The sequence below is a fragment of the Peromyscus eremicus genome, chromosome 14, assembly GCF_949786415.1.
Source record: "Peromyscus eremicus chromosome 14, PerEre_H2_v1, whole genome shotgun sequence".
Classification (NCBI taxonomy): Eukaryota; Metazoa; Chordata; class Mammalia; order Rodentia; family Cricetidae; genus Peromyscus; species Peromyscus eremicus.
This window is the reverse complement of record NC_081430.1, coordinates 81308292-81326226: the sequence shown is the minus strand read 5'-3', so window position 1 is coordinate 81326226 and position 17935 is coordinate 81308292. Positions and strand designations below refer to the sequence as shown.

Below are 17935 nucleotides of genomic sequence, written 5' to 3'. Positions count from 1 at the left end.
ACCCAGACAGAGTCTCACACATAACCTCGGGTGGCCTTAGATTTACTATGTAACTGAGGGTAGCCTTGAACTCCTGCTCCTCCTATGCTGGGATTACAGGCATGTGCCACTAATATCCTGCTGAAAATTTATTTTTCTTAAAAACAACCCCACAGTGGATTAGTATGAGCAGCATGTTAAGGCTGCATTTTGGTCAGTTAGACAGGAAGTTCCTTGCTTTTATCAAGCAGGGCAGAGCTTCACAAAGGTGGAGAAGGGAGAAATGGCTTTTCATATTCTGAGGTGGCTCTTTAGAAATAAAAGAACAGATCATATTAAAGACAGTAAGTTTTGATAAGGCAACTTGGCCCCACATGGAAAAGCATTCTTATGCTCTTGCCAAAAAACTCTTTTTGGGGTGTGTGTGTGTGTATGTAAAGAGTCGAGAAAGGCCAGTGTCCTGGCAAGATTTGGTTGGAAGGGGCCTGAGGGCTTGAAAGAGTACTAATTGCAAAGAGACTTCCAACTCGTAGGCAGCAGCAGCACCCTCGCTTTGTTGAAGAACAAAGTCCCCAGAATACACCCAACCTACCCTTTGATGGTTCTCACGGCTGTGGTTCATCTCTCAACTCCTGTATTTGATTTTCTTGTCATTTTAGAGGGTTTTGGAAAATGACGAAAATGTAGAAGAAGGGAATGAAGAGGAGGATTTGGAAGAGGACATTCCCAAGCGCAAGAACAGGACCAGAGGACGGGTAAGTGGAGGGGAGGCTGTGTGGAAGGCTTTCAGGATGCCAAGGCCTGGCAAGCTGTCGGTCCCTGCTGCCGTTGATTCTAGTTCCCTCCATACCTGAATAGACACACCTCATGGTCTTACTTGGAGACTGCTCTGAGGAAGACGCTGGGGGAGCCCCAGACTGGGCATGACTGGAAAGTCCAGAGCTGGCAAGAGAGAGGAGAGGAAGCAGAGGTTGCTCTGAGGGACTTTGGCTTGGGAGAGCGGAGGGTGAGGAGAATTTTCTGAGACTGTTATGAGAAGAATTCTTGCCTTACTGTCCCTGGGGTTTCCCAGAATGACAGGCTCAGGACATTTGCCAGGGGACATGCTTTCCTGCGCAGAGAGAGTAGAATCTGGTTAGGGAAGCAGGCGGGCTGTGGCTGGTGGTCCCCTGAATGGATTTTGCATGAACTTTAGAGGCATGTGGCCCTGAAATGAACAAGAAAAGGGTCAGAAGTAGGAATGGCAGAGACGCTGATGGGGAGAAAACACTGGCTAGTTCCTAAGGGAGAAGGAGCTGGCCAAGACCATGTTTTCAGATTTTTCTATTTGGTTCTCCAGGGTCTTGCTCAGCAAAGCATTCTGTGATCACCTTTGGCGATGTCCAAGGGAATCATTATAACTAGAGAGGTGGAGAGGTGGAGAGGGACCTCCATGGGGGACTATGGCTCTTCACTGGAGATTCCATGTTTGAGGGCTCAGGGGTCTAGCTCCTATCAGATGTAGGTAGGACCTTTCCTTTCCTATGGGCGAGAAGTCAGTGCTGTGGGCCCTGTGGGTTTCCTGGGTTGTGTAGACAGTAGTGCCACAGAGAGTGTCTACTGAAATTAGGCACCCAGGACCTGTGTTCAGTGATTAGGTCTGGGATCAGGCCTTGAGCTATAGGATCAGCAGCTTCCCAGGTGATTGTTGCATGAAGTCTAGTGCTGGCTACCTTGTGAGCCAAGATGCTCCCCCTGTTGATAAGAACCACAGTTCTCAGTCTGGGCAGGCCAGCTATCCGATGGTGCAGTGTCATCCGCTGTCACCATCTTCATCAATTACTAGTACTTCCACCATTTTGTCGAATGCATTCTTTCCTCCTGTTTATTGTTTGTTGGCTTATGTACTTGTTTCCCACTGCAGTATTTGAAAGTAGATCCTATACATTTCATTCTGTCCCAGTGTGTATCTCTATTAGGCATTTTTATATGCAGGGCAATTATTCCTTGTTCTAATATCTACTAACTACCCTTGCCCAGTATATCCACTCTATATATGCTGCCCTTCTGTTAATTATCTAGCAGTTGTCATATCAGATAGACTGGTAGTATTACTGTGCTTACGTTCAAATAACCCTTATTATACTTATCAGTGCAATAGTAAGGACACCAACAATTCATATATGGCAAAGAGAATCCATTAATAGTTTCCTTGAAGTAAAAAAAGCAAAAGTTCCCTTAAGTTTTGAGGAAAGTGTTATATGCTAAGGTTGGTAAACTCTATAGTAAGAATGAACCTTTTTCCTGTGAAACTGTGAAGGAGAAAGGGATTCGTGCTACATTTGCTGTTTCACTCCAGAAGAACCAAAGCTATGGTCATGACACATAAGTACTTGGTTAAGATGGATAAGGCATTCAACTATAGGGCTCATATAATACTCTCTGAGGTTCAGGAATCCACAGGGTGCCTTGGATCATGTTCTCTGTGGGTCGAGGAGCACTATGGTTGCTTGGAGATTTGAATAGATCCAGGATCTCTGTGTGTATGTGTGTATCTATTCCAAGAGGTGAGCATCCTTCCTGGGTGGTGATACATATTTCTTATCACTTCAGGGGTGTGTGTTGCATGCTGTTCTGCCTTTAGTGGTGTTCAAACTGATCAGAATTGCTGTTGCAGCCCAGTCTCTCTCTCATAATGTTCCTCACCAGGGTTTCCCCTAATGGTTCCCTACAGCAGTGGATGAACTTGCTTGGCCATATTATTTCACTGTGATGTGTGTGTGATGGTGATCAAAGAAACATCTATCCCATCATTGAAGGAAGCATGGGGCAGGGGGATGGAGTTTCTGTGTCTGTCGTGAATGCCAAGAGCTGTGTATCTCCCAACTGCTTCCACACCTGCCCTGTCCCTGCCAGACTTTGTAGAGAACATTGTGGAAAATGGTCCTGGTACTCCTGGCATGTGTAGAAGATGGAGATTGCTGTTAACGAGTAGGGGCTGGGTGTCCTTTCCGTGGAGGTGTCAGGAGTGACAGTACCCACTGGCCCTTGTATTCACTCAAAACCGGGCAGAGTGAAGGGCTCCTGAGTGAGCCCACTCTAGAGAGCCATGATACTGTACTGGGGGCTTTAGGTTCTGCATTCTCCATTTCTAACAGTCCATTGCAGCAGCTGCTGGCTGCACGTGGCTACCCAGCACATGCTAGTCCAGATTGGAGGGTGCTGTCAGTGTGAAATATGCACCACACTCTGATGGCTTAGGTTGAAAAAAAGAATGCAGAACACCCTCATTGTTAATTTCTATACGTTTTTAACAATAACATATTTTGTTATACTTGGTTAAAATGTTATTAAAATTAAAGCACACCTCTGATTTTATTTTTGTGTGGGGTGCTGGGGGCCGAAGCCAGGTTTAAATGTGCTAACTAGTTGCTAACCACTGAGCTACACTCCCAGCCAGCTTATCTCATCCCTTTTAAAAAAGCAGCTACTGGAAACCGCGGCAGCACGAGTGTGCCTTGGTATTTTAGAAAGGTTAGGCAGCTTGCTCAGTGTTGCTCAATCTGGTCAGAAAGAAAGAAGAACTTGAACACAAGTCTGCTTCTCCCGTTGAGTCCCGCCTGGCCCAGGACCCTGCACGTCTAGGCTGAATGAATGAACAGAATGAGGACAGCAAGAGGCAAAGTCATATTTGAACTTCATGACTGAGTGACAGCTAATGGTTCCAGGTTATACAGTGACACTGTGGACATGTCACCAGGCTGAGAGCCATGGAGGAGGCAGAGGGTGTATGAGTGAGTCTCTGGGGCTGAACAAGTGTGGGAAGCTGCCTTGCCCACAGCTTTAAGCTTTTACATGGGTTTGCAGCAGCTGCTGGAATTTTCTGGAGCAACTACACTGGGGCCTGATATCTGCTTGTGTGGTCTGGACTACAGTCTCAGTCTCACCTGGGAGCTTGCTGGGAATGCAGGAGGAGCCCGATCTCCATCCCACAGGCCATTGACAGGACCCTAGCTACTCTGGACACATGAAGGGGGCAGGGCTTCAGTAGTGAGTCTTGGCAGGAGTGCCAATCTTGGCTCTACCACCTACTGCTGCACCTTGGGTGAATCACGTAACTTGGGCCATCAGTGAGTTGGGAATAATAACACAGAGCCAAATTTGAGTGCCCAATAAAGGACAGATATGGAAGGATATTGTAAGCAAAGTGGATAAATTTCTGAGTTTTAATACTCTATGTTCTCTGAGGGGGTGAGGACAGTTCATATCCAACAATTAATAATTGTGTCTGTGGTAACTTTAACCTAAAAAGTTAATGAAATTCTTGTGATTAGCCCTTGTATTATCAACCAGTCAATCAAATTAGTAATTGTTGGTACACTCGTGGTACAGTCCAGTGTTTTCCAAACTTGTACGTGCACGTGAAGCCCACAGGGTGTTGTTTAACGTCAGCACAGTAGCTGCACCTTAATCTACTGCTATCTCAGACAGCAACTGCAACTCTGCAGTTTCCGGCCTGCTTCTCTAGCAGAGGCCTGGCCACTCAGGCCGCAGCTTGGTGACAATTCTGTTCCCGCAGGCACCAGCCCTGTCACTGCCACTAAAGGTAGCTTGAACTAAATCTCTATCCTTCTAATCATGAATAAGACTCAAGATTCAAAGGCTGGAGTGAAAACCTGCGAGCTCAGAGAGGCTGAGCAGTAACTAGTTCTCCCTCTCTCCTTGCTGGCGTCCATGGAAGACCCATGCTGCCCTTTTGCCTAATCAGAAAAACCTGCATCACTCCAAAGCCAGCCCTTCCACTTCCTGTGTGTGTCTCTCTCCCCTGGATGCTCTAGTTGCTGACACAGCCTCCTGACCCAAGGTTAATTTTATTTAATTAATGCAAAGGCAAACTTGGGGTTCACAGTGTGACTGACTATCCCCTAACACCAGGGATGTTGCTAAAGGTCAAATTCTGAAGTGGTAGTTCTGGAGTATGGGGGGCTAAGTTCTTGCCTCGGAGATAAGCTCCTGGGTGTTGCTGGTCTGAAGACCATGCATTCAATGGCAAGGTAGTAGAGCAGTGCCCTCCCCTTCTCTCTCTGCCTCAGGAATTTTTTTTTTTTTTTACACCCTTAACAAATACTGACAGCCCCGCAAGGCTATTGTTCTGAGTATAACAGGTGGCATTAATCTCACTAATGATTTGCTCTATTTGAAATTAAGACGAAATTCAGCTTATGAATGTAGCTCATGAATATACAAGTGCACACTGAAAGCCCTGTCAAATGTCATGTAGCCTCTGGGAAACCCCACTGTACGCTTGTAAGAAAATGAGGATGAAGATGGCAAATGATCTTTCAGTGGCACCAGGAGAACAGCTTTTGTTAAAAAAAAAAAATATTTATTTTTAATTATGTGTATGTGGTCATGTGTAATGAGTGCAGGTGTCCTCAGAGGCCAGAAGAGGGTGTTAGATCTCCTTGTCGTAAAGCCAACTGTGGGTGCTGGGAACTAAACCTGGGTCCTTTGGAAGAGCAGCAAGTACTCTTAACTACGGAGCCATTGTCTCCAGCCTATAGGAGAAGTCTGATAGTCATCCCTGGACACTACTCAAGAGTAGCTTTTTGTAGAAGAATTACCCTTGGCTGGAGTCTGTCTTCGTTCTGGGTCTTTTTGTTATAGGAAACTCAATGTCTTTAAGCCTAAAAGAGAAGGATTTGAAACCTTGGGGCCATTATCCCAAATGTGAGTGATCTTTGAAGATCCGGATCATAAGAGGTGACAGGGAATCAGGACTGAGGAGAATTAGGACCCCGGCAATGGCCTCTGCTTCCTCTTTCTCCTCTCTGGTACCTGGGTTCCTTAACTCCTCTGTGTACAGGACCCTAGAGCTCCTGAATTTGTGGGTCCCTACAATTCAGGTCACCAACAGAGGTCACTGCTTTCAAGCTCTAAGTCCCTTGAAGGTAGACTCTAGTGGCCTAGGTTGGAGTTAAAACAGGCTTGGTGGAGAAATTAGTTGACTCTTCCTGAGCTTACCCACTTATGGTCAATAAGGCAGGGCCCTGTGGTACAGTCATGGCTGCCATGGCCCCCAGTGTATAAATGGGAGGCAAGCATCCTCAGGGAGGGAGGATGGGTCATTTTTGGAGGGTAGAGTTCAAAGGATTCTGTATCCAAGTCTAGAAACCTGTCCTGCTGTTTCCGCTGGCTCTGGACCTGCGGGCAAGTCATGGACCCGCTCAGAACCGACACCAACTGCCAAGACAGGGACAGCAACACCATTGGTCCAACCCACAGGGTTATTACAGAATCACCTGAGCTAATATGTGTAGATGAGCTTTGTGCTGTGTACACAGCAGCATGTTAGGGGTTCATGATAAAATAGAAAGTGCCATCTTTCCCCTCAAGGATACAAGACTCAAATTAGGGAGGTGCTAAGACTCACAACACAGAGAGACGACTGCAGACTTCTCATCATGTGCTAACCAAACTCGAGAACCTAGAGGATCCACATGGGCATGGAGGGGTCAGTGACTTTCTGAGCACTTCCTGTGGGCTTAATGCTGTGTCATGTGGCTTGACACTCCTAACCCTCACCATCTCGACAACTGTGCTGCAGAGGAGTCCCTGTGCCCATTTTATTTATTCACTTACTTATGTATTATTGATTGAGACACAGTCTTTTTAAGTAGCCTTGGGTGGTCTGGAACTTTCTGTGTAGACCAGGTTGGTTTAAACTTGCAGTATTCCTTCCACCTCTGTCTCCTGAGTGCTGGGGTAACAGATGTGTACCCCTACATCTGGTCTGCTGTTGCCCATTTTATAAGTGAGTAAGTTAAGGCTTAGAGGGGTAGCTCGTTCTATGACACATAGCTGGTGCTACCTCTTGTTTGGATATGGCTCAAGTGTCCCCGAGACTTCATGTGCTGAAACTTAAAGCCCTTTGTGAGATGTTGAGAAGGCAGAAATTGGATGGCTGTGGTATTTAGAAGGGGCCTTTGGAAAGTGACTAGGCTTATTAGGTAAGGTCAGGGTAGAGCTTCCTGATTGGGCCCTAGGGGTCAATAAGAAAAGGGAGAAGGACTGAAAGAGACACACATGAGGCCTCCCTGTTTCTGGTGCTCTGTGTTGCCTACGGATTTTGGTAGCAAGGATATCACTAGATGAGTCTTCTACACATTACACCTCCTGATCCATGAACCAAACTAAACCCCTTTCCCTTATGAGAGTACTTACCTCAGGCTTTTTGTTATAGTAACGAACATCTGACTAATACAACTGGAATTTCAGTTTAGTTCCATCAGACTCCAAAACAGTGCTGGTTTTACTCTGCAGTGTGCCAAGAGGAAGATTTTTGGAGGAGTGGGATGCTGGCAGGGCTGAAATGTAGATTGGCTATGGATGGCACGGCAGAGGCAATCATAAAAGGAATAACCATGAAAACAAAGATGTAGACACAGCAGGGCCTGGGGTGAGACCGTCGGGTTGGTGGTAGGCTGCCACTGGCTAGATAAGTGTGTCATAGCGGGCAATGGACGAGCGTGAGTGAATAAATGACCTCGAGCTCCCACCTCTCATCACTTCTGGCCAGGTGGTCATGCAGGATGGGTTAGGCTGGGCAGTGAGTGGGGAGGTAGAGCCCCAGCTGGGAGCTTTCTTGGGGGGCTCAGGATCAGCTGATGGGAAGAAACGATAGCATTGGGATACAGATGAAGAAGAGCAGCAATGGCCGACTCACTGCCTGATGGATTGGTGTAATGATCTGGCAACTAACTGTTTAAGGAATGTACTCGGTTCCAAGAATAGTGGTGGCCCAGACAGGACTCGACCTCTCATGGGACAGATAGAAGAAAATCAACAAATAAACTAACACATGACCAATGTAGAGCCAGATAACAACAATGCTGTGAAAAAAAAAATAAAAGCAGAGGCAAAGAAAGAGAATGAAAGAATGCAAGTGGACATGGGTGGGCTCGGGAGGGCTTCCTGGAGGAAGCGGCATTTGAGCAGGACACATAGGATTCTCAGTTGTCAAGCTTGAGTCTTCCAGGAGATCAAGAATTCCCTTGCCTTAGGAGAACCCCACATGCATTGCCTCAGATGCCCTAGAGCCTTTATCTCTGTTTGGCAAGACCAATGCGTGGGGAGTGTGGGAGCACGCAGCCTCCCTGCTGGTCAGCCCAGCAGCAAGGGGAGGGAGCCTGGCTCTCAGGCGCTGCTCTTTCCCTCTGCTGGCTCCCTCAGAAGCCCCAGGTGCTCCTGTCCTGCCTGCCCCCTCATCTCCTGCCTTGACATGTGTCCAGTCTCGCAGAGCCTCATCATTCTGCCTGACTTGCTTTTACCTGCTCCAAGGGGCTGTGACAGGGCTGCCGGCTGGGCATGTCAAGCTGTCCCTGGCTTCACTGAGAAGGTGTGGGGAGGGCCAGGGCGACCACCCTCAGCATCCTTGACACGGTCTCTGTCAGTGCCTCGGGGGTGATGGCCAGTGCTCATAGCTCCTCCTGGGGTTAGTTCTGAGTAATGAGGGCATGGAGAAGAGGAGGAGGAGCAGGAGGAGGAGGAGGAGGAGGAGGAGGAGGAGGAGGAGGAGGAGGAGGAGGAGAAAATGGAGGAGAGTAACTTCAATTGATTATCCATAGCAGGGGTGGGGGCAGGGAGGCAGCCACAAGGAGGGAGGTGGAATTTCTTTCTTCCTCTTCTTCTTCTTCTTCTTCTTCTTCTTCTTCTTCTTCTTCTTCTTCTTCTTCTTCTTCTTCTTCTTCTCCTTCTCCTCCTCCTCCTCCTCCTCCTCCTCCTCCTCCTCCTCCTCCCTCCTCCTCCTCCTTCTTCTCCTCCTTCTTCTGAAAAAGACAAGCTGAGGAGATGGTAAAAGGACTTGTTTGGCAGGTGGAATTGATTGTGAAGTGCGTGTATTTGGAGAGTGAGTGCCACAGGCCTGGAGAGTGGGCCTGTCTCCGGTGAAGTCTCCAGTAAGATATGGATACTTCTATTTGTGAGTGTGTATGTGTGGGAGAATCTATCCCAGGCCCTTTCACCATGAATCCGTGGGCCCCACTTCTCTAGAGCGGGGTCTTGAGCCTGCACCCCAGACTTCTGTCCTGTCATGCCCCTCTCCTGCTGACCTTTTCCTCTCTGTCCCTGAAAATCAGACCACAGCCAGCCCTTGCCATGGCTGGGAGTTTACTGCTACTCATTAGCAATGAATGACCCAGAGGAGGCTAAGGTGCCACAGAAAGGCTGGTCTGGGGCTTACAATAGCTTATAAATAAGCCTTGCTGCTTTCTGGTGCCGCTGTTTGGGGAAGCAGAGCTGCTGGCAGCCTTTCAGGCTAGTCTCTCTTATGACTGAAGTCTAGCTCCTTCTTCCAGCCCCCCCCCCACTGTCACGTGTTTCACCCAGGGAGACACACGGGGCTCTGGTAGGTATCAGGAATCCAGCTCCATTTGACCTTGAAAGGTTAATGTCTTAGCTCCTGGCTGGAGGCTTGAGGTAGACCACATACAGGAGCCCTGCCTGAAGCAGCCCTACTGGGAAGGTCAGACATGGAGGAGGCTGGGCTCCTGAGGCCTTTAGGGCAGGCAGCTGTGGGCTCAGGAACTTGGGGTGACACTGTACTTATTCTCCCTGTCCCCCCCATCCCCAGTGTGCTCATCAGGAGAGCAGCATGATGTCTTCTCCACTGTGTGGTGGCGCGGTAGAGGCACCCTGTTTGATGGCTACAGGACCGCATTGGTTAGACGCCTGTTGCTGTGCTAAAGCACTCGAAAAAGCCTCTTAAAGGAGCTCATGGCTTCAGAGGGGTCAGCCACGGTTGGCTTTCTCCATCGCTATGGGTCTGTGGGGGAGTCTGAACCTCCCAGTGGCAAGAGTATATTCTTATGACTGCACAAGAATATATGGCAGGAAGAAGGATGCCCAGGTCAAGTATAACCTTTAAAGATGTGCCTCCCCATGCTTGCCCTACATATTCCAGTCTGGCTCCGCCTCCTAAGGTTTCCATCACTCCCAAGAATAGTGCCACTAGCTGGGCATTTTCATACTCAGGCCATGACACCGCCGTTCAGTCACACATCCTGTTTATGTTCCGGCTCCGCATTTAGTAGATGAATGACGTTGGGAAAGTTAACTCCACCTCTCTGTTGCCTCAGTCCCCTCACCTATACAAGGGGACCACTACTATACCTTCTTCTTGGAATTATTATGAAAACAATGGGACAAACGAGCCAGGTGAGTAGCTGAGTGATTTGGGACAAGTTACCTCATTCCCTGGGTCTCCGTTTTCTTGCTGGTAAAGCAGGGGTTGGCATGGGAACAGAGGCTGTGATGCAGGTGATTCACCCGGGCCCTAAAGAGTGTATGCCCATGAGCTGAGTGGCTGTCACAATAACAAGTGTCCCGTCCTCAATGTCTCCTCAGGCTCGTGGCTCTGCAGGTGGCAGGAGGAGACATGATGCCGCTTCTCAGGAAGACCATGACAAACCCTACGTCTGTGACAGTAAGTACCTGGCGTGCTGTCTCAGCTCAGTCTTCCTATGCTGCCTTGGCAGCCGCCTGCCAGCTCTGGGCCGCACCAGGCTTTTCTGCTTCCAGCTCTGTGTGGTCACATTCCCTGCTTTTGTTACGGCCATGGCGGGGCTCTGGGCACAGGGGATAGCCTGGAAGGGGACTACTCCACCTCTCACACTGCCCTTCAGGATCTCCTTCCTGGCTTTCCTCCTACGTTCTCTCATGCTCTCTTTCAAGATTCATCCTCTGCATCTTTCTCCAGTCCAGAATCACAGAGTGTAGCCCCAAACTGACAAAGGTTCTTGGCTTCTGCCACGTTCCATTGGTTTTCTTCTGGTTCCCTTTCTCTCTCCCCGTCTCCTGTCCCAGGCAGGGCTGCTGCTGAATCTTTCCGTGACGATGGCTTGCTTTAACAAATGGCCCTCGATTCACGCCCACCGTTCCTTTCCTGATTCAGAAACATCTTTTGGAAGAACGATTGCCTGGCTCCGGGGTTAGAGCCTGAGGTTAGACGTAGTGTAGAGGCCAAGGGAGGCCGTAAGGAGGGACTGTGGTCACCGAGAGGACAGGGGCTTTCTTTTTTCTCACATGCCGGGGTATGGTGTGGTAGGCTCCACAGCCTTGTTCTGTTGTCCGCCATTCTATTGGACACTTCCTGCTCACTCCATGGCAAGACTAGACATCAATGCCACAAGCCTAGGGGTCTTCCTTCCCCCTTTTGTCTGCTCTCAAAACCCAGAGCTTGGTCACCAGGACCAGGCTGCTCTGAGAACAGCAGGAAGCTAGACAAGGCAGGACCTGGCATGGCGGTCTCTCTGGGTGCTTCTCCATCTTGTCAGGGCCTGCAGCTCTGTGGAGGCAAAGAAAGCCAGGGGATAGGACATCAGGAGCACAATGGGGTGGTACCCTTCCCCTATCCTTGACTTCAAAATGTTCTGTGCCCTGTGGGGATGACATTTGGTGGGACAACATTTTACTGGAACTCAAACTCCGTGACTCATTTGGCTGCTCAATACACCATGCAGATGAGATTCCTGAGACATTTGCCGGTCACATCACCATCCTCAAGCAACTGTGTTCCAGGAAGAGAAGGGAGCAGGGCCTGGGGTCTGGTGCCTTTCGGCAGAAGGCGCCTGCTTTGGTCTGGGCCTTACTTCCTGGATGTCATTTAGTTGTGTCCTGATGTGTGAACAGTCCAAGCATGCTGGTCCTTGGGAGACTGGGCAGTAGGTGGGATTTCCAGCTGTGTACAGCACCCCACTAAGAGGGCCAGCGGCTGTTTTGAAGCAGAGACATGGCTACTTTATTTCTATTTAATTAATTAATTAATTAATTAATTAATTTTATTTTATTTTATTTAATTTTTTTTTTGAGACAGGGTTTCTCTGTGTAGCTTTGCGCCTTTCCTGGAACTCACTTGGTAGCCCAGGCTGGCCTCGAACTCACAGAGATCCGCCTGACTCTGCCTCCCGAGTGCTGGGATTAAAGGCGTGCGCCACCACCGCCCGGCCCCATTTCTCTTTTAAAAAGCTGTTTCCCATTATGTGACTCTCTGCTGCTGGAGATAGTGGGATTAGCTTTTCACTCTATTTCTGTAACTTCAAAAGAGTTCCTATTGCATTGATTGGTGACTGATTGTGTGTCCGTGTGTGGGGTGCATGCATGCAATGGCTTGTGTGGGGGTCGGAGGACAGCTTGTAGGAGTTGGTTCTCTCCTTCCACCTGTGGGTTCCAGGGATAGAACTCAGGTCCTCAGGCTTGGTGTTCAAATGCACTTACCTGCTAAGCCGTCTCCCTGGCTCTCTTTCTAGAACTTTCGCGGGATTCCATGTCTCATGTATTTCTAGACACACTCTTGATGATCTTTTTTTCTTGCTTCAGTCCCCCCCCCCCCCATTCTTTTCTGCCCTCCTCTTTCTCTGACATCGGTGTCCCAGTGTATTATCTCTATGAAGCATCCTTTACGAGGGCCCTCTTGCCTGGCTCCTGGCTCTCCTCTTCCTGCACAGAGCCTTTGTATCAGCCTCCTTCCTCCTAGCTCCTGCTCTGCACTTCCAGCAGACCCTCTCCTCCAAACCTCCCAGCTCTGCTTAGGGGCTGTTGGTGTCCTTGACTGCTTTCTGCTACCCTCTCCATAGGGTCACTTCCTCCCCGTTTCCCCTGAAGAAGGTCTTGGGAGGACTCATGACAGGATGGCACCAGCTTTCCGGAAGCCTCAGTAGCTGTTTCCTTGGCTCTGCCCACCTATGTACTGCCTCCCTCTTCCTCCCTCTGCAAAGCAAGGTCCGTTGCAGTCTGCCCTTCTTCATTCTGGCTCTCTCAGGACATTGTGTGACAGCTTGGTGATTAATAGACTTTATTTTTATCTGGTGCCCTTCAGACAGGTGATCCCTAGGGGTAGAAGTGACCTTTGGAGAGGTCATGAAGCCCACCCCCCCCACCCCTCAGCTAGACAAGGAATGCTTTTAATAATCTCTAATGCATCCTAACTAGGGAGGTGTCCTGTCGCCCTCCTTCAGCGTCCCCAGGGATGGTGTTACCACTAGCCCTTTCCCCACCACTCCAGCTGTGCTTCCCTCCAGCTGTGCTTCCCAGGACTGTTTTCCTTAAAGGGAGCTGGAACCATTCTCTCTGCATCCCCTTGTCTTTTGTGTCTCCTTCCCAGCAGATAGGCGTGCTCAGCATTTTGGTCTAGCATCTGCTGAATTCTTGGATGAACTAGGGTCTGTCTTACTCCATAATCTCGGTGACATCCTGCTCTGAATTCCCTTCCGGGTCTATATTTAAGCACTTCTACCAGAAGTAGCATCAAAGCCAAGTAGCTCAAAGAGCAGACATTTTCTTGTTTGATTTATACACCAGCTCCTGGAACAACCCACATTTTCAGAGACTACCCAACTGCTTTGTGCACACCTAACCATTTCCCAGTCAGTTCCTATCTGTCCGGCACCAGGGTCTCTCCAGGTGTAGAATCTTTCTCCTGAGGCATTTGATTATCTTTCTTTCCATAAATCACTCTGCATTTGGCCCCATTGAATCTCAATAAACAGATACAATAATGTGTGACTTCAATATACAAGATTCAATAAAGGCAAATTTAAAGACATTGCCCAGTAGTTAAATTCCATTCTCCACAGACTTGCAATCCCTGCCATTTTTGTATCATCTGTGGTTTGATTTGCATAATTCCCACTCCATCTTTGGAGTTATTTATGAAAACATTAGGTCACCTTGGACCCCAAACACCTCTCTGTGGATTTATGTGGGTTGGTAATAGCCATTTTTTTCAGATGCAGCTGTGTTTAACCCTCCCTGGTATGTGTTCTTGGATGAGGTAGATGCCTTTTGATGTTGTTGGTTCAGGCTTCCTTTACACAATGGGTAGTTGAAATGTTACCTTGGTGGATAACTTCAGATCATAGAGGTTTACTTCCTGCCTTTTACTCAGCCATTGGATTTATTTCATCTCAGAAATATTAAATCATCTAAAAATAATTTATTTTTTTCACCCAATCTATGGTGTGCACATGAATACTTCATTTTCTAGCAAGTAACCAATTTCTATTAATTATCTTGAAATTTTACTGAGTTGAAGGCTTGAAGTTCAGTTCCTTCACTTTCTGTCTTTTGTCTCAGGAAAGGTGTTCATTATCTTAAAACAAAGAACAGAAATGGGCCTTGTGGGGAGTCTGTTGGTGTCTGTGGATCTCGACCACCTGCGCAGAAATGACCAAGATACTCATGAAAATGCAGATTCCGGGGTCTACATGGCAGACTTCCTCCATCAGAATCACAGGGGCTGGCCTGGAGCCCACATGTTTCCTGCATGTTTCAGGGAATTCATAAGTATGCTGATGTTTGAGGATGCCTGGTTCTCCTCATTCCAACGTGAAAGCCTTGAACATCCAGCCCTTTTACTGCCCCCTGCCTGGACCTCTCTCTCTCTCTCTCTCTCTCTCTCTCTCTCTCTCTCTCTCTCTCTCTCTCTCTCAGATGTATATGTATGTGTTACATGTGCACATATGAGCATGGCTGCATGCACATGTGGAAAGCAGAGAAGGATATCAGATTCTCTGCTTTATTCCTTTCTGCCAGGATCCGTCTCTCACTGAGCCTGGATCCAGGCTGGCAGCCAACAGGCCCCAGCAACCCTCCCGTTTCCAAGCCTGTATTGTGCTGAGGTTCTAGATGCCCATCCTGCCACAGTATTTTACATGGGTGGTGGGATCAGGACTCAGGCCCTTATTCTTGTGTATCTTTTACCCACTGAACCATCTTCTCAGCTCCCAGGCCTAGAAATCTTATGGCTCCAGGATTCTCTAAGCAGTCGGCCACTGGCTTGCCTCGCTGTTTTAGTTGGCTTCCTTCACATCTTTCCTTGGTAGTTCTTTCAGCAATGGTAAAGCTCAGTCATCCAGTCTAAACACAACACTCCTGCACCTGATTTTAATTTATTCGGGAGCATAAAGCCCTAATAGTACCATTATCACCTGGTCTAGCTGGGGTGTTAAGTGGGGACAGACGTGGAGGGAATCTTCGGGTGTGGGCTCCTGGGATGTGTTCAGAGTCATTGCCTGAGTCACTCAGTCTTGGCCTAAGAGCTTCTGGTTCTGAATCGCTCTGTAACACCTTTGCCATCAGGGCAGACTCCCAAGGAGAGACCTACTTTCATATTTTCTTTGTTCAAGGAACATGACAGAGAAGAAGATGGAGATGATTGAGAACATTTAGTCTCTGCATGGTAGGCATTCTGAGAGGAACAAGAAAGCCCCTGAGTTACAGTGACAATCTTATTAGTGCGTACCTACAGCACTCAGAGTGGTGTGCCCGGCATTTTGTAAAGACTGTCTCCACAAACCCCCACAGTAACCCTCAGCCACAGAGACAGCTGGCCTCACTTTTCTGGGAAGAAACAGAGGGCCCAGGGAGGTGAAGGGACTTCCCCAGGTCACACAGCTGGTCAACAGTCACCCCAAGATATGAACCCTACTTCCTTAAGCTCTAGAAATGGCACAGTTCTAGGTTTGGTTTAGTCTAGGTCTGGTTTAGAGTGTCCTCCTCCTACTGTGGAGTTCTCCCAAGAGCTGAGGGAAACATTGTTTTAGAAATTAGTTAACAAGCACTCATTCTTTATTTATGAGGCAGGACCCTGTGTGCTCCTAATGGGCGGCTTCTAGTGTCAGATTGGCAGGCTTGAGTCAGGTAGTAATTGTAATTGGATGGATGGCACAATTCCTAGGCTTTTACATTGAAACCTGTTAAAATCACACCACGCTAGAGCATTACTGTATGTTAGTGACAAGTCTGAGTGTGACTCACCTCTGAGTCACACCTGGTGTTGACACATTGGGAAGGTCCACTCAGCACCAATTCTCCTGTCAGGAGGATCTTTGTCCCAGTGTCCCAGCTCTGTAGACAAGGTCTGCGGCTTTTTAATGTCCATGCCACAGGGTGATCTCTGTCTTAGAAACCCAGCTGGAGGTACCTCTTACCTAGTGTTCCCTCCTTACTGTGATAAAAATACCGAACTGAAGCTTCTTAAGGAGCAAGGATTTACTTCGGCTCCTGCTTTGGAAGCTTATAGTCAGTCCATCATGGCGGGCAAGGCATGAAACAGTTCATGTTGTCTTGAGAAATGTGGCAGCAGGCACAAGAGCCTGCTTGCCCACAGCTTAGCAGACCAGGGAACAGAGTGTGGGTGGAAAGCGCACCAAGCTATAACTTATCAGATCTGCTGCCCCAGTCACCCACTTTATTGTAAAGGGTCCACATTTCTCTCAAATAATGCCACCAGCTTGGGGACCAAGTGCTCAGTGAGGTGGGATTGGGTGGAGGGAGCCTTTCCCATTCAAACCGTAATGGGGTGCAACTGTGTCTATAGAGACCAGGTCAGAGGAAGGTCGGGGGTCTCTGTCTGCTCTGACCTTCTGCCTTGTGCCGTATTTATTCTGGAGGGAGAAGGGGATAGGGTGAAGAGGGTCTCTGTTCAGTTCTGTTAGTGACTGTGACAATTTCCTCCTTGTGGTCTCTCAGAGCTCTGGGGCTCCCTCACCAGCACCCCTGCCCTGTGGGTTCCCTTCCTCCCACACAGCAGCCTCCCACAAGGCTGTCTGCCCAAACCAGATGTCTCGGGAACAGAAAGGAGGGGTGCATGGTGAGGAGGACATCAGGGGGGTTATGCCGTGAGTCGGAGGAGCTGTGGGGTGGGTGACTGGTTAGATGGGCAGCCATAGGGGTCCTGGGAAGTCTGCTTTCCCTCAGCTCCCTTCAGATCACCGTGGTTTCCATTAAACCTGTGTGTAGCAGGGAGATTCAGATGACTATTTCTTCCTTATCAAAATTTCCTTTGGAGGGCACGAAGGCCTGCGTTCTCTGAGGCTCATGTGTTTTGTGCTTCAAACTGTGGCAGGAAAAAAAAAAAAAGAAGCCAATAACTTGGCCTTCAGGCTTGCTGCCCTCGTGCAGTGGCTGGCCCATCACTCAGTTGTCTCGGGCTGTTATCTTGCAGATCCTTGGATATGTGTGTGTGTGTGTGTGTGTGTGTGTGTGTGTGTGTGTGTGTGTGAGGGGGTGGCAGAGGAGCCTCAGTGCCCCAGAAACTTGATTTGTGGAGCAGGGCCTGTGGGAGGGATTGATCACGGGAGATGGAATGCATTTGTCCTCACAAAACTGGGCCTGTTTAAATATGTAAATGCCACTGTATCACAGACATAGGACATAGGTGGCAGTGGTGTCCCTGCGGGGCTGGCCAGAGGCAGGGGTGGGAAGTTTCTCTTTGATGCCCATCCTCCACCTTGCCTGCCTGTTTTCTCTGCCCTGCTGCTTGGCCCTGGCCTTCCTGATCTCAGATGCCCTCACCTTACGCATTCTTCCCTCTAAGCGGGCCGCTATAGTCACCGGTGCCTTCTGGAATTGCTTCCTCATCCAAAGGGACCTTTTGAGCCATGATGCTAAGAGGTCCTTTCCACTTCTGAAAGCAACTGTTTTCTATGGAACTAGTATTTGTGCAGGAAAGCAGAGGCTGTGGATAAGTCAGAAAGGGGAAAATAAACCAGCTGTCTGTCAGCTTTGTTCTCAAAGGGGACTGAGTCTGAAGTTTTTGTAAGATTCTCTGGGATTTATTCCCTCCCTCCCCAAGTCTCCTCTCACCTTCTACTCACCAGTGCAAGTGAGTAAGATTTTTCCACGTCAACAGATACGTTTCTATGGCAGCCATTCCAGGGCTACATAGTATTTCACAACATGGACATGCCACAGCTTATGATCTTTGTGGTGTGTGCGGTCAGTAGTCAATTTGCTAAATGTTCACTTTAGAATTTGTCCCCTACTAACAACATGGCAACTATTTCTCCACACAGTTTTGTCTCTTTTTCTTAGCAGATATTAGTTGTATATAATAATGGTTTCATTATGGCACTTTTCACAAGGGAATATAATGTATTTTGATCATGCCCATCTCCTATTACCCTCTCTTGTCCCCCCT

At 48.5% G+C, this 17935-nt stretch overlaps 1 protein-coding gene across 1 annotated transcript in view; it reads left to right on the top strand.

Moving 5' to 3' along the window:
• The window catches only part of Dpf3 (double PHD fingers 3), a 241535-nt gene that overhangs the window by 129805 nt on the left and 93795 nt on the right, over nucleotides 1-17935 (top strand). The window contains exons 6-7 of the mRNA XM_059279190.1: nucleotides 639-734; nucleotides 10363-10441. Coding sequence (XP_059135173.1) covers nucleotides 639-734; nucleotides 10363-10441 — 175 coding nt within the window. The remainder of the gene's footprint in view (nucleotides 1-638; nucleotides 735-10362; nucleotides 10442-17935) is intronic.